The following is a 17,144-nucleotide window of genomic DNA, read 5'->3' as shown; positions in this document are numbered from 1 at the left end:
GCCGTAGCTTCGCTTCGACATCCCGCTGGGAGACTATCCAGCATCTCCTCAAAGAGAGAGGATTTTCGCAACAAGTTGCGAAAAGGAGGTCTGGACACCTGCGCAAGTCTTCCGCAGTAGTCTCCCCGGCGAAGGGGCGAGTTACTGTGGTCGGTGTCGTGGAGAGGGTATCCCTCCACACGATGCCGCTTCCAGCAATAGCGGAGTTCCTCGTAAATTTGTGGCATGAAATGTGCCTTTCAGTTTCGGCTGTGAAAGGCTATCTCTCGGCCTTAGGTCTTGCCTTCAGGCTCAAAGGATAGACATTTCTCCCTCGCTGGAACTCTCTCTCCTCATACAAGACCATGTCCTCTCCTGCCCTCAGTCGGAGGTGAGACCTCCTCCTTGGAACGGGGTTCGAGTCCTCAAGTCTCTAAAGAGACCTCCCAACGAACCACTACGTAAGGCCCCAGATCACCACCTTACCGGGTAGACAGTGTTCCTGCTAGCCTTATCCTCGGCCAAGACGGCCAAGAGAGTCACATGGTCTCTCATACGACATCGCCCATTCAAGGGGATATGGGGAGGTAACGTTCAGGTTCGTCCCTGAGTTTTGTTGCCAAGACTCAGAACCCCGGGAGTGTCGGACCCGCGGTTCGACTCTTTCCAGGTTTCGAGTCTCCGTCTTGTAGCAGATGACCCGGACCATCTCCTACCTTGCCGGTAGGGAGTCTGAGGTGGTGTCTTATGAGAACAGCTGCAGTTCGTCCCCAGGTTCAAGCCTCGTGCGTGGACCCTGGGAAAACGAAGAGAAGGGTCACCAGGAATACCATCTCAGCCTGGGTTTGCAGGGTGTTACACCCGGCCTTGAATCCTGACCCTTCTCCGTCGCATCGCCCTAGAGCGTAGTATGTCAAGGGCATAGCTACGTCCCTGCCCTTCATGAAGCATCATTCAGTGACGCAGGTCCTGCAAGCGGGGGTGTTGAAACGTCAGACCACCTTTTCAGCCCCTTACCTGCAAGACATGACCCACAGGAGGCTTGATACGTTTCTATCGGCCCTGTGGTGGCTGCACAACAGCTGGTCTAAACCTCAGGCTCCTTAATGGACAAGTAGCAGAAGGTTGAGGGCATTGTTACCTGGTGTTAGTCTGCATGAATGAAAAGATCTGTCTGGCCCTTATTCTTTTCTTCATCCTCTTCTCCCTTGGAGAAAGCAGTATCCTGGGTTCTCTGCACGGCTGACCTCAAACCACTGCAGGTAGACCATGCTTCCCTGTGTTCCTAGTATTAGGTGTAATACTGTCATGTCCCCATACCCTGACGAGGTGGTATTGGGAGAGTCCTAGCCTAGATTTCCTTCTGAGGAACTCCAGATCAACTGCATAGGACAACTCACTTTTCACCTTCGCACACACCTTACGTAGGCCGCGGCAGTTTCACAACCGCTAGCGAGGAGCAGGGATTCCTTATTGTCCGAGTACTTAATCGCTCGAATATGGAATCCCCGGGCAAGCCAAAGCCAGTATGGCCGGGACTTACCACCCTTCCTAAGGGTTAAGTCACTCCATGTAAATAGCGTGGTTTGTATTTCAGTTACGAAACAAATGACAAATTCGTAGATAACACTAATTTGTATTTTTCCTAACTATACAAGCCTTAGCTCTTTACACATATTTGCCCGCCAGCCCTGGCTCCCAAGATAAGTCCTACCTATAAGTAAAGTGGAGTTCGCACTGTGTGTGAGGGGAGAGGGGTAGCAAGCTACCCCTCCCTACCCCCCCCCCCCCCCCCCCCCCCCCCCCCGCTAAATAGCGGAGGGATAGTAAACCCTCGTTGAAACTTTTATGGCTCGTCATTCAGCTACGCCGAAGTAATTACCCCCCCCCCCCCATGTAAATAGCTAAGGTCTTTATTGTTAGGAAAATTACAAATTATCTACGAATTTGTCATATTTTGATATTCAAGTGGGTGATGGAAAAGTAAACCATAAAAAATAGATGCACTAATATTATCCATGAAAATAATAATACAATAAAAATGATGATAAACATTGGCCATGACAAAGAATAGCATGAGATTAGTATGCAAAAAAAAAAAGAAAAGAAAGTGAGTATATCTAAAATATTTTAAGAGCTGACCTGTATATATTCTGATAGATAAAGAATAAGAATTAACTTTGAGTTAAAGAAACATTAAGAATACTGAAGGTAATGAGAGTTCAATAACATTCTGAGAGGTGGCAAAATTATGATTGAAAAGATACGGAATATTCTATGAGCCAACCAATAGATATAGTTAGACAAAGATATTTGGAAACATAATATGGTGTTAGATAAAGAATTCTTGTATAATTTTAGTTAGCTAGTGGTGAAATGGAGTATCAGAAATATTCTGTAAACTAATCCAGAAAGTTAAGAATATTCTGATCACCAGGTTACTCTAAAGTTGAGTATGAGTTCTGACATAAAGTCCAATATAATTGGAAGGCCAAACTTGAGGTATATTAACATGCTCTTTCTCTGTCAATGTGATATATCTAGAACAAGAAAAAAATCCCCCATATGGGGAAACATACGGTTTTGAAAGTATTTATTTCAAGTTAGTGTAAACACTAACCAGACGCATACCTGGAGGTGAGCAGTGAGTGCTGTGGAACCTTCCATCAAAATTTTGACTTTTGGATCAACCAGGACATCAGAGAGTGAGTCATATTTGATAGGCACTGTCTTCACCGCCAACATAGATGTCATAGTACCACTGGGAAACAAATAAAAATTTTGGTATACTTTAGAAGTTAAGAAATATTTTGTGACCCTCGTTCTTTTTAAGGTAATGAAAAAATGTGTCTTATAGCATTAATTTGTTATATATTAGATCATTGAACAGAAACTCTAGGAAACCAACCAATGCTTTCAGATGTATAAAATTGAGAGATAGCCTACTTGAATTTGTGGTTCCTTCGCTTTTCATATTCTTTAATAATAACTTGTTCTGTCACTAAATACAAACCAACGCTATTTATAGGGGGTATTATTTTCAGCGAAGCTGAAAGATGAGCCATAAGACTGTTAGCGAGGGTTAACCATCCACCTGCTACTTACGGTGGGGCTGGAGGGTAGTTACAACCTCGCTCCCTCACACATCTGGGCTGAGTAACCACTTTGCTTTTGGCTCAGTGGAGAACGGACGTTGCCGCTCTTCCCCCCTTGCCAATTGACTTGCCATTACTAACTAATTGATTTTTGTTTCGTAACTGGAATACAAACCAATGCTACAGGTATGTATCGTTAGGAAAAATACAAATTACTTCCAAATTTGTAATTTCTTTTTTTCAGTGATTTTGCTCTCTCCTTGGCTGTCCTCATGCGGACTTGTCCGGAATATGAGGGCTACCCCTGCAGGACTTTCATGTTCTCCTTTGATACGGACCTGCATTTGCTGTATCCTTTCTGCCGTGGGCAGTGTTGTGACCAGGACAGCTCCTGCCCTGAATGCTGGGAGTGGTCTGCCTCCCAGTGGGAGAAGTGTAAGAAGAAGTCTAAAAGGGTTTCTTCGCCTATAGGGTCTTCCTCGAAGTTGAAGAAACCTAGGACTTTTTTGACCTCCCAACCTCTTTCTGAAGTTCTTGTTTTATCACTCTCCCATGGGGAACGATCGAACAGAAGCATAGACCAGTTAACACCAGGTCAACCTCGGGTCTCCTGTGACGGTATTGCTTCTCCTAGAGAGGCAGCCCTGCCCCTCCTCTCGGGTGAGACTTTTTCATTTTCTGATTTGTTTCAGGTGTAGCCATCACTGGGTTTGACCGCTCCCTTGTCGAACTCGGTGCGGAGAGGAAGCTAACACCGGCTTCCTCAGATGTGGATACCTTGTTGCTGTTGAGTGTGGGCCTGTGAGATCCTAGTGTTTTGTCCTCTTGTGTCTGCCGATGGATCCCGCTGAGCTTCTTTCTCCGCCGCTGCCTCCGTTTCTGAAGACTGTGCTCCCCCCTTTGCTGAGAGAACTCTTCTGTCGAGGGTGGGGAATAGTTTGAGGCAGGTCTCTCCTACAGGAGGGCATCTCTCTTGGCTTAGAGCGAGGACCCCCCCCCCCCAAGACCCTGTTCCAGATGTCTTCTAGACGTCATCTCTCTCCTCAGTCATCCTGCCCTGCGGAACAGGTCTCCCCTTTGGAAGATCACTTTTATTAACAAGCTCCCAGAGTGCGTGGTACTCCTCATCACTTCAGATGTTCTCCTCCACCTGCCATGAGACGTCTCTTTGGCCCTCCCAATGACCTGTGATCCCCTCCTTTGCCTGTCAGATAAATTTCCTTGGAGTCTCGTCCCTTGTCACCTTGAGCGCAGACCTCGTTCAGAGATCGACACTCGTCACCTCGTGACTCATCTCACCTTTTAGACTAAAGTCTGACTCGCCAACACCCCTCTGGCTCCTGACCCTTGCCTGTTTCATTGGACTCCCACCGTACGCGCTGTTTGCCAGCCTTACGGTGTTCTCTTGTCCATCATCGCTCTGCAACTACTCGCCAACTGTTCGTGGTTCGTCAGGTTCCGTTGTTTTCTCCAGGTTCTCGTCATTCTCCAACTGCTCATCACTCTCCAGCAATCCACTGTTCGGCAACTGTCAACAGTTCTCCAGCTATGCGTCCCTTGCCAGGGGCTCATCGTTTTCCTCCTGTCTGTTGTTCGCCAGCTGCTTGTCATTCTCCGACAACTCACCTGTCGCCAGCTAATGACAAATCGCTGGAACGTGCGATGTCTCAAGATGACAGCAGGCCGGGAGGAAAAAACGAAACGAAGATTGGACAAGCGCTTTTGTGTTATTATTACACCTCTTCACGGTGAAGAAGTGTAATAATAACACGAAAGAGGTGTAATGATAACACGAAAGCGCTTGTCCAATCTTCGTTTCCTTTTTCTTCCCGGCCTGCTGTCATCGCCAGCTACTAGACATTTGACAGTTGCTTGTTGTTCATCAGCTGCTCGTCGTTTGCCAGCTGCTCATCGTTCGCCAGCTGTTCGTCATTCACTAAGCTACAGGCGATCTCCTTCAGACCAAAGGCAGACCTCCCGACATCTCCTCCTCGAGCTCCTTGCCATTTGTCAGGACATAGGCACTCGCCAACTCTCCGTTCGCCAGTTCCTTGTAGGGGATTTCATTTTCATTCTCCAGCACTGAAGGGCCAATCGTTAGGCGTAGATTACCCTTCACCAAAACAAGACCGTAAGTCTTCCATTCCTTGCATGTCAACTCATGATCGCTGCTCATTAGCACAGGTGTGTAGGACATTGCTCCGTGAAGACCACTCCCGACTAGCTCCTCTCCTTCGAGAAGAATCTTCATACAAGAACCCTAAACAGGTAAGACGTCCAGTTCCATTGAGGTTACAGCCGTTCACCTTTACACACCGCTCATCTGTCCAGTTGAATCAGGTAGGGATCCTAATCCTTCCTTTCAGGCTCCCCAGGTCAAGCCCTCCAGCACCAATCCTCCCAAGAGATCTGTCGGCCAGCGCCACTGTCGGCAAGGATCCTTGGTTTAACGCCCTTGTCAGGGCAGTGCGCCAGGCATTTGCTGGCTTGTCCACCCCCCCCTCCTCCACATCAGTACTCCAGCATGCCAAGGATTCCTCTGGAGATGTCAGGTTTCTTTTTTTCTGATCCCAGATGTAAGTCTGCAGTCCCAGACCTTCAAGTTCCCTCGAGGACTTTCATCTCTCCCCTTAACAAGAAGTGAGAAGCAGAGTTAGGTATGGGATGCCTCCAGGAAACAAGAAGTGAGAAGCAGAGTTAGGTATGGGATGCCTCCAGGACTCCTCTCTGATCAAACTGATGCCTGGTTGGATATCTAAACAAAGATTGAGTATCGTTGTCCTCACTCCTGTGCGGATAGGCACCTTCCATCACCTCCAGAACCAAGATTCTCTCTCTCCTAGAGAGAAATCTTTGGCAGGATCATTTTGCCCCTCCCCTATCAAGGTGGTTCCCCTGGAATAACAACCAGTGTTCAAGCCTTCCCATGTGGATGTTGTTTCCTCAGCAAGAGAGGGACAAAGGGAAGAACATTCCAAATCTTTTTTCCTGCTGGAATACTTGCTCTCCCGTAAGAGTCGAAGGATGCCAAGACTATCCCAAAGTCTTCTGCTAGAACATCAATGTCTCCCTTGCCGATCCTTGCTGGGACGTCTGCAAACGATGCCCATTCTGCAAGGGACGACCTTGACCCACCCCGAGGGGAGATCTTGTGGGTGGATGACAACGATGACGACTATCTTTCGAAAACTGCTAGTCCTAAGCTATTGGAGACAGAGCAGAAGGAGTCGGAGCATGCTGTGTCCCTTCTACCATGGGCAGCGTTGTGTCAACATTTTCTCTAAACGCCGGGAGAGGTCTGCCTCCTAATGGGAGAAGCATGGGTGCTGGCATAAGAAGAAATCCAAAAGGGATTCTTCACCTTTAGGGTCTTCCTTGAAGTTGAAGAAATCTAGGACTTCTTTAACTTCCAACCTCTCTCCGAAGCTCATGTTAGATCGCTCTCCCTGCAGAACAATCGAACAGAAGCATAGACCAGTTAACACCAGGTCAACCTCGGGTCTCGAGGGTCGGTATTGTTTCCCATTTTCTGATTTGTTTCAGATGTGGCTGTCACTGGATTTGACTGGTCCCCCGTCAAAGGAGGCGCTGCTTAAACTCCTTCAACTTGGTGGGGAGAGGAAATGAACACCGACTTCCTCAGAGGTGGATCTCTTACTGTTGTTAAGTGTGTGCCTGCGAGATCCTAGGGTTATGTCCTCTGTCTCCACCGATGGATCCTGCTCGGCTTCTAAGTCCGCCGCTGTCAAAAACTCTAGAGATGAGTATGTGGCAGGATCCTTTTGCCCCTCCCCTATTGAGGTGGTTCCGCCGTAATGACAACCACTGTCCAAATCTTCACGCGTGGACGTTCTTTCCTCAGCAAGAGAGAGATAAAGGAAAGAATGTTCCTAGCATTTATTCCTGGATGAATGCTTTCTGTCCAGTAAGGAGTTGAAGGATGCTTAGACTATCCTGAAGTATTCTGTTAGGTCTTGGCTTGCATGAGGGCCATCAACGGGTTGTCTGACCTCACGATGGCCCCTCAAGAGGGCAAAGACACGGTCCTAGACCATGTCTATGACACCCAGAAGTCCCTCAAAACCAGTGCAGCCTTGCCTGGTCTAAGGGTCTGATAAGTGTCCGTCAGAAGGCGTTCTTCCAGATCGCTGGTTCCTCCAACTCCTTCCCAGTGGGCTTCTCCTCTAAGCTGCTTCTGCCACCTTTTGTGCAGTAGAAGTAGTATTATAAGGTTTCCAGCGAGCCCCTTCCGGCCTTGCCTCTTGATCACTCCTTAGAGGCTCTTACCAGAGGGTTCCCCTTCAAGAAACTCTCAGGACCTTTGGTTTCATTCTTGCTCTCGGAGATCCTTAATCAAGAGAAAGTTGCAAAGTGCACCATGCAGGCCACTTTGTGGATGGATCTCTCCTTGGGATTGATGGGACACCTCATAAGGACCAAGGACTGGTCCAAGGAGACCATGAGGAAGTCGATGGAGACTTTTGTATTATAGGGAACTCAGACCACTGAGTTTGTCTCCCACCAAGTTGTGAACTTGCGGGCTAACACAATCCTTTGACGAAGGGACTCAGTGATAGAAAGATTACTTTGACAGGTCCCATTGACTGTCGTAATGAGACTGACAAACTTGACTCTGGATGGTTCCTCCCTATTCAGGCCAGAAGACATCGAGCGGACAGTGGAGAGATGGAGGAAGTCCAACCAGGACTCCCTCCTACGTAGGGCTCTGTCATATCGTCCCTGTACGCCTCCTCTACCACAGAAGAAACAGCAGCAACCACCTAAACCACTGACAAACAAGACAGAAGCTAGACGGCAAGGAATACTGTAAGGTGACTAAGAGGCCCTTTCCAGCCAAAGAGCAGAAGGGCCCCAAGTCCTAGAGGAGGTGTCCGAGGCCGCACCCATTAGGACAGTCAATCCTCTCACTTGTCAACCGGGGGGGGATATGCCTGCAGCTCGGGGCCGAACCCTGGACAGTCTGCATGATTTGTTCAGGGTATCGCATCCTGTTCATTCAATCTCTCTCCACTGACTCGGTATCCAGTTCCCTCAAGCTCCTATGCAAAGGGATCCACAAAGGAGCTGGTCCTCCGGGCTGTAGTCCTGACCATGTTGGTGAAGGGTACTCTGCAGGAGGTCCTCAATAACTCACCAGGCTTTTTCAGTTGCCTCTTTCTTGTGTAAAAGGCGTCTGGATGCTGGAGACCAGTTATTGACCTCTCATCTCTGAACAAGTTTGTCAAGCAAACTCCATTCAGCATGAAGAAGGCAAACACGGTCAGACAAGCGGAAAGACCCCATGACTTCATGTGAACGCTGGATCTCAAGGACACATACTACCAGATCCTAATCCATCCATCTTCAATCAAGTATTTAAGGATCATATACATCAACAAGAAATACCAGTTCAAGGAGCTGTGCTTCAGTCTTTGCACAGTACTTCGTCTTCACGAGAATTTTTACCCTAGTGTTATTGTGGGCTCACAGAATCTGCATCTGTCTCTTGAGATATCTGGAAGACTGGCGGATTCTAGCAGACTCAGTGGCAACCCTTCTTCAGTACCGAGACAAACTTCCAGAGTTTTGTCAAGATTTGGGGATCGTGGTAAATCTTGAGAAGACGTCACTGCTTCGCTTTCAAAGACTGGTATATCTAGGTATGATCATCGACACAGATCAGCTGAAAGTCTTCCCATCAGATGACAGGGTAGTAAGGTTGAGGAAGGTAGCAAAACCATATGTCAGATCCGATCTCTTCAATGATGGCTGAAGTCCAGGTGGAATCAGTCCAGTGATTCTCCAGACATTCAAGTTCCCATAGGATTAGAAAAGTAAATGGACCTCAGATGGTGGGTATCAGACAAGAACCTCTGCAGGGATGTCGACCTCCTTGTTTTCCCCCTGGAATTGATGCTCTTTTCAGGTGCATCAGAAGAAGGATGGGAGACCCACATGCTGCATCACTTAGCCTATGGTCAGTGTGAAGGGTACCAGCACATAAATCTCTTAGAGATGAGGGCAGCCTTCCTAGCCCTCGAGAAGTTCCAGCAGTTCCTGTCGGATCAGTCGAGCGACAACACCACAGTAGTAACCATCATCAACAAACAAAGCTGCCCCTTTTCGCAGCCCCTATCCCATCCAGCAGTATACATAATGAGATGGGCAGAAGACAATTCGGTGTCCCTATCAGACCACTTCCTTTTGAGCAAAAAGAATGTGCTTGTGGACAATCTGAGCAGAGCCACTCAGATACTGTAGTGTGCTCCGAGTGATCTTTAAATCATCTAGTAGACAACAAATTACTAATTTTGTGGGGTTCCCTGACTGTGGACTCGTTTGCAACGTCACTGAATTACAGGTTCCTGCTTTACTGCTCCCCAGTCCCAGATCCCATGGTCCTTTGGCAAGATGCGTTCCAACAATGGTGAGACAACATTAACGTTTACGCCTTTCCCTCGATCTGTCTGATGAGAAAGAGTACTCAACGAGATAGAGCATCCGACAATCTGTCGATGAGCCTTATAGCTCTGCTATGGCATCACACAGAAGGGTTCCCAGAGCTAACAGAGCTTTCAAGGGAATTCCCTCCACGACACGATCTACCCAAACAACCAACCACATGAGAACATCTTCCACAAAGCCATAGATTGGCTATGACTTCACACCTGGAGACTATCCAGCACCTCCTCACTCAAAGAGGATTTTCGCAACAAGTTGCATAACGGATGTCTGGATACCTTCGATGATCTTCATCCTCCGTCTACCAGGCAAAGGGGACTGCCTTTTGTGGTTGGTGTCATGGAAGTAGTATCTCTCCCCTCGATGCCACTATTCCAACAATAGGGGAGTTCCTTGTGCACCTTCAGGAGGAAATGCTCCTCTTGGTTTCGGCAGTAAAAGGTTACCGCTCAGCCTTGAATCTTGCTTTTAAACTGAAAGGAGTTAATATTTTTTCCTTGGAACTTTCTCTCTTCATACGAAGTTACGAGCCTACCTGTCCCCAGTCGAAAGTTAGACCTCCTCCTAGGAACGTGGTTTAGGTGCTTCAGTCTGTAAAAAGTGCTTCCTACGAACCATTATGCCAGGCAACAGATCGCCATCTCACTCTGAAAACGGTGTTCCTACTTGCTTTGGCTTCGGATGATAGTTATTGAACTGCATAGTCTTTTGTATGACATCGCTCATTTAAGGGGATGGGGAGAGGTGATTCTCAGCTTTATCCTTGAGTTTATTGCCAAGACTCAAAATTTGGGGGGTAGCGAATGCTAGATTCGATCCCTTCCAGATTGAGAGACTTTGTATTGTAACCGACGACCCAGATCAACTTTTACTATGCTAATAAGGAGTTTGAGATATTACCTCCAAGGAACATCAGCAGTTCACTACCGAGTGTCGGCACTCTTTGTCAGCACAGGAAAGGTCAAGATGATGATAAAAAAGAACACCATCTCTGCTTGGATTTGCAGGTCATCGACCTAGCCCTGAATTCTGATCCTCTAGCAACACGACGACCTAGAGCTTATGACGTCAAGGGTATTACAACGTCCCTGTCATTCAAAAGGAACTACTGTGTGGCACAGGTATTGCAAGTGGGCATGTGGAAGCGTCAGACGACCTTCACCGCCCACTACCTGCAAGACATAAACCACGAGAACATGGGAACATTTTCCATTGGTCCTGTGGTGGCTGCACAGCAAGTGGTTTAGATGCAACAAGCTCCTTGATGGACAAGTAGCAGAGGGTTGAAGGCAGAGGTCAACTGGGATTAGTCCGGAACGACTGGCTCTTTCTTTTTTTCATCTTCACCTCTCTTGGCGAATCAGCTCCCAGGGTCCTCTGCAAAGCTGACCTCATCTATCTGCAGGTAAACCATTTTCTATTGTGTAACCTGGTATTCCTATGACTCTGAAGAACTCTTACCTAGACAGTCATATTGCTAGTATCAGAAGCAGAGCTTGTGTAGGCCGTAGACCGTGCAGAGCACGCTTTTAGTGAGATGTAAAGTTTCCACCGGTTACGTGCAGGGTACGTAAAAGGGAAAACCCCGGGTCAAAGCCAAAAACCCAGTTGGTACGAACTTCCACTCTCCTAAAGAGTAATTCATCCCCTATAAATAGTGTTGGTTTGTATTTAGTGATGGAACAAATGAAAAATTTGGAAGTAACGTGTTTTTCCTAACAATACAAACCTGTAGCTATTTGTAAAAATTGGACCGCCAGCACCTATCCCCCTTGAAGTCATACCTCCAAGCAAAGAGGCTACTCAGCCCAGATGAGTGAGTGAGCGGCGTAGTAACTACCCTCAGCCCCCTGTTAAGTGGGTGGATGGCTAAAAGTTTTATGGCCTGTCTTTATGCTTTGCCAAAAGTAATAGCCTCTATTAATAGCTCCAGGTTTGAATCATTAGGAAAAATACAAATTCTAAATTTGTCCTATTACTGTATTTTTTTGTATGCTAAACTTTTTCATTGAAATTACTAAAGCCTACCAGTATCCATTGATCAAATGTATATCATATAAAAGACTTGAAAGCTAGTGTGCATAGGTAATTTCATTCTGCATACCCTTGAGAGGGGATGGTCATGGACTTAGGAACAATACATCAGATTTTTTAGTTTATTATTAGTTGAATATAGTGTTTGTTCCGTAACTGAAATACAAACCACGCTATTTACATGGGGTAATTACTTCAGCATAGCTGAACGACGAGCCATAAAAGTTTTAACGAGGGTTTTCTACCCCTCCGCTAGTTAGCGTGGGGTAGGGAGGGGTAGCTAGCTACCCGTCCCCCTCACACACACCGGAGAATACTCCACTTTACTTTTGGCTCGGATAGCGATCGGAAGTCTCCGCTCCTATCCTTACTTGACAGCCATTATTGTTTTGTCCCAGACCCCAAGGCACTCTGGCAAGATGCCTTCCAACAACGGTGGGACAACATCGACGTCTCTGCCTTTCCACTGTTCTGTCTGATGAGAAGGGTGCTCAACAATACCAGACTATCGGTCAATCTGTCAATGACCTTAATAGCTCCGCTATGGCATCACGCAGAGTGGTTCCCGGACCTTCTGCAGCTCCTGACGGAACTTCCAAGAGAACTCCCCCAACGACACGAGCTACTCAAGCAACCACACTGCAACATCTACCACAGAGCCATATCTTCGCTTCGGCTTCATGCCTGGAGACTATCCAGCGTCTCCTCACTGAGAGAGGCTTTTCGCTCAACAAATTGCGGAGAGGATGTCTCGAGACGTGCGAAAGTCATCCGTAGGGGTCTACTGGGCAAAGTGGAGAGTCTTCTGTGGTTGGTGACGTGGGAGGGGTATTTCTTCCCTCGATTCCACTATTCCAGCAATAGCGGAGTTTCTCGTTTATTTGCAGGAGGAAATGCGCCTTTCAGTCTCGGCGGTGAAATGCTATCGCTCAGCCTTAAGCTTAACCATCAGGCTGAAAGGAATAGACATTTCTTCCTCGCTGGAACTTTCTTTACTCATACGAAGCTACGAACTTACCTGCCCTCAGTTGGAAGTGAGACCACCTCCATGGAACGTGGTTGGCGTCCTCAGGGCTCTTAAGAGACCTCCGTTCCAACCATTACGCAAGGCTTCTGATCAACACCTGACTTGGAAGATGGTGTTCCTGCTCGCTTTGGCATCAGCCAAGCGTGTCAGTGAGCTTCATGGTCTCTCATACGACGTCGCCCATTCAAGGGGATGGGGGGAGGTAACGTTCAGGTTCGTCCCTGAGTTTGTAGCTAAGACTCAGAACCCTGGAGTGCCGGACCCACGGCTCTACTCCTTCAGAGTTTCGAGTCTCCGTTTTGTAACAAGTGACCCGGACCATCTGCTACTATGTCTAGTAAGAAGTCTGAGGCGTTATCTGAAGAGAACAGCTGCAGTCCGTCCCCACGTGCAAGCCCTGTTTGTGAGCACGGGAAGGATGAAGAGGAGGGTCACCAAGAATACCATCTTAGCTTTGACTCGAAGGGTCATCCACCACGCCTTGTATCCAGATCCTCCTCCGTCACGTCGTCCCAGAGCACACAATGTCAGAGGCATCGCAACGTCTCTGGCTTTTAAGAGAAACTTCTCGGTGATGCAGGTGCTACAAGCTGAGGTCTGGAAGCGTCAAACGACCTTCACAGCCCACTACCTGCAGGACGTGACCACAGGAGCCTTGATACATTCTCTATCGGCCCTGTGGTGGCTGCACAACAGCTGATCTAACCTCAGGCTCCTTAATGGACAGGTAGCAGAAGGTTGAGGGTATTGTTACCCGGTTTTAGACTGCATGAATGAAAGAGTATGTCTGGCTCTTACATGTTTCTTCATCCTCCCCTCTCTTGGGGAAAGCACCATCCTGGGTTCTCTGCATAGCTGACCTCAAACCTCTGCAGGTAAACCACGCTTTCTTGTGGTCCTAGTTTTAAGATAATACTGTCGCGTCCCCCATACCCTGACGAGGTGGTATTGGGAACGTCCTAGCCTAGAATTCCATCTAAAGGACTTCAGGTCAACTTCCTAGGACGAGTCACTCTTCATTCCTCCACACACAATTTTATCTAGGCCGCACGTTCCTTGCGAAGCAAGGAACTTGCGAGGGGCAGGGACTCTTTTTCTCGAGTGCTGCTCACTCGGATTCTGAGTCCCCGGGCAAAGCCAAAGCCAGTAAGGCTGGGACTTTCCACCCTACCTAAGGGTCAAGTCACCCTATGTAACTAGCGTGGTTTGTATTTCGGTTACGGAACAAATGACAAATTCGGAGATAATTTTTGTGTTTTTCCTAACCATACAAACCTTAGCTATTTACACATATTTTCCCGCCAGCCCTGTCCCCCAAGGCAAGTCCTACCTCTAAATGAATTGAAGCAGTTCACCGGTGTGTGGAGGGGGGAGGGATAGCTAGCTACCACTCCCCTACCCCCTTGCTAACTAGTGTGGCGGTAATTAACCTTCGTTAAAATTCTAATGGCTCGTCATTTCAGCTACGCCGAAAGTAATACCCTATGTAAATAGCTAAGGTTTGTATGGTTAGGAAAAATACAAATTATATCTGAATTTGTCATTTTTACATGCAAGTCCATAGTTTCTTTTATTCTTTTATCATTATATCATATATATTGTATCATAAATAGAAATTGAAGGCTTAATAAATAGCATTTAGGAAAGAGAAACTTTATATATAAAGAGAGTATTCTGGAAACTTAAAGGCAAGATCACCTGCAGTATGTCAGACAACATAAATTCTGCATTTGACTATTACCTAATGGCTAGTAAAGTATTAACATGTTCACCAAATATTCACATTGCAGCAGATTGATCCATGCCCAGGACCCTGAGTTCAAGTTCTTTACTGGGGAGGCCACTGCTGTGGTTGAGTACCCCAGTGCCAGCTGACGTTCTGGTGTGCATCTATTCTGATGAAACTGGAACTGAAACCAGACACCTTTACCTTTACCTTTTACTGTAATTTGGAAACCACTATATTATTAAAAACGTTTTGTTATTTCTTGTTTCATCAACTGTTTCTGTCATTTAGGGTACTTCAGGTGTTTTCAGTACAGTCAGCCCTCCTTATTCGTGGGGTTTTAGGTAACAGAGACAGGTACGTAAAGCGAGAATCCGCAAATACATACTGTACTTGCTTCCCTAGGGTGGGTTAACTCCTAACATACCAACTCACTGCCCTTTGCCTATTTGTGGTGTACTAACACACTAAGTAACCCACTGTACTGTCTAATATTGTTTATACTTGGTTTCTATCACAGTATAAATATTATGAAATGAATAAACACATTTTAGTAAATGTACTGTACAGTACTGTATATATGTATACACGGGTACGACAATAAGACTACAGTACACATAACTCGAATCAGTGCCAACAACAAGACACTATTGTTCCAGTCTAACAACACTCACTGATGCTGTGTATATTACTGTAATATATGTTTGTTCTGACACTATATACAATCCATTGTACTCTTTACAGTGGAGATATATTTCGGCAATAGCTGAAACCATCTGTTAGATTTTTTAGTTAGCGGATGGGAAGCGGGGTTATTAAACCAGCCACCTCGCTCACACCTGCACTAGAAAAAAACCATCACCTTTTATTTCAGTTCAAGGGGAAGGTTAGTGGGCTACAGCGTCCGTTCCAGTAGGAGTGGAACATTGCGGCCTTCCTCTGAGGGCTCATTCCTCTGCAAGAAATAACTTCATTGATGACCTAGGCTCTCCGCGAGCTGCTATGGCTACGAGCTGGGAGGTGGAAGAACCATTTGACGACGTATTTGAACACTCAGATGGGGTGCTGCAGGTACCCTCTAGCCCCAAGATTTCCCCTTTGGAACAGAAAGATGCTGATCATGTCTTTCTGCAAGTCTTATCTTTTATTTGGAAGATCTAGTCATTGGAACCAGACCAGATTCCAGCAGAGGGCAAGGACACGGTCCTAGACATCATATATGATACTCAGTGACCCACCAAGACTATGGTAGCTGTCTTGGTCAAGAGACAAGGCGGTGAAGAAGAGGGCTTATGCTCAGGTGGTGGCATCATAGTCCCTCCAGTCTGTGAACTTGTCTTATCTGATTCTTCCGTCGTATATATGTCAGTGGAAGTATTATGAGGTAGTGGAGGACAATCCCCCTCCACTATCCTTTGATCTGGCAATTCTGGCCCTTATGCAGAATTCTTCTTTAGACAAACTGACGACATTGCCAGTGAAATTTTCTGCAGCGAGCGCTGCAAACATGGAATGGGTTGTGAAGTGCGCTCTGCAACCCATTTCATAGCTTGACCACTGGTTGGGGTTAGTTGGCTACCTCATCAAGGACAAGGACTTCTTCACTACCCAGAAGAAGGAGGCAATGTCAGTCCTCTTCCTCTTAGGAGCTAGACACTGGATTTTCTAAAGCAGAACATCATCAAATAGTGGATTAACTTGATTTTTAGAACGTGCGATGCTGTTATCTCAAAATTTTAGCAGCAGGTGTCTAGGAGAGAGGTGATGAAGTTGCCCAAATCCTTAATGGATGATCCCTCCCTCATCGTGGAGGACATTGAGGCAGTAGTGGACAGATAGAGGAAGACGAGCCAGGACTCTCTCTTTCATAGGGCCATCACTTCATGCCCTTACTTCACGGTACCACCACGCAGAGATCCTCTCTGACAAATCGCCAGGGTGCTAAGAAAACTGCACGGCTGCAGAAACAGGCAGCACCACCTCAAGGTGCTAAGCAGCCTTTCAATCTAAGGGTGTAAGGTAGGGCAGAGGTGGCAAGAGAGATAAACGCTGACATTCCCGCTAGGGAGGGCTTTCCCCCAACCAGTCCACAGGTTTGGGGATGCCTGCAGAGCAGTTGTCAGAGGTGGATGCTCCATGTGGCTGAGCCTTGGTTGGTCTCTGTACTTCGAAAGGGATACATCATCCCATTCTCTCTCTCTGGAAAATCATCATGCGCGTGTGTGTGTGTGTGTGTGTGTGTGTGATAGTAAGTATTTATTAACATGTAGGGGTCAGCTGGTTTGGCTAAGTGGTAGACCACTAAAATAGCACTTTAAAATGCATTACAATATATATATATATATATATATATATATATATATATATATATATATATATATATATATATATATATATATATATGTATATATGTGTGTGTGTATATATATATGTGTATATATATATATATATATATATATATATATATATATATATATATATATATTTATTTATTTATTTATTTATTTATTTATTTATCAAGTGGTCATCAATAACAGAAAGACTATAATTCTTTTCAATATCCTCGTCTTACCTATAACTCCTTATTACAATCAGCATAGATAACATCCACAGTAGAGTAACCAGCCTTAATGCCAGACCATCTCTGGTGGCACTTATATCTGGAAAAAAAAAGTAGGAATACTGGGGCTAACATTTTTCTATTTTTTTCATATTAAGAGTAAATTTCGTGGTTTATAATATATAAATATTGTTTCAGTAACACAACCCAAAACAGAAAGAAGACTATATCTACACATATTTCAAGTAGGGTAAACTCGGG

General features: G+C 46.2%; 1 protein-coding gene across 1 annotated transcript in view; it reads right to left on the bottom strand.

Moving 5' to 3' along the window:
* LOC137630265 (glutamate receptor ionotropic, kainate glr-3-like) overlaps window positions 1-17,144 on the bottom strand; it is a 52,875-nt gene that overhangs the window by 30,775 nt on the left and 4,956 nt on the right. The window contains exons 6-7 of the mRNA XM_068361716.1: window positions 16,896-16,983; window positions 2,611-2,740 (exon numbers count right to left, since the gene is read on the bottom strand). Of these exons, the coding sequence (XP_068217817.1) occupies window positions 2,611-2,740; window positions 16,896-16,983 (218 nt within the window). The remainder of the gene's footprint in view (window positions 1-2,610; window positions 2,741-16,895; window positions 16,984-17,144) is intronic.

Source organism: Palaemon carinicauda, chromosome 38 (assembly GCF_036898095.1).
Source record: "Palaemon carinicauda isolate YSFRI2023 chromosome 38, ASM3689809v2, whole genome shotgun sequence".
Classification (NCBI taxonomy): Eukaryota; Metazoa; Arthropoda; class Malacostraca; order Decapoda; family Palaemonidae; genus Palaemon; species Palaemon carinicauda.
The sequence above is the reverse complement of the archived record's forward strand: the minus strand, read 5'-3'. Positions and strand labels throughout refer to the sequence as shown.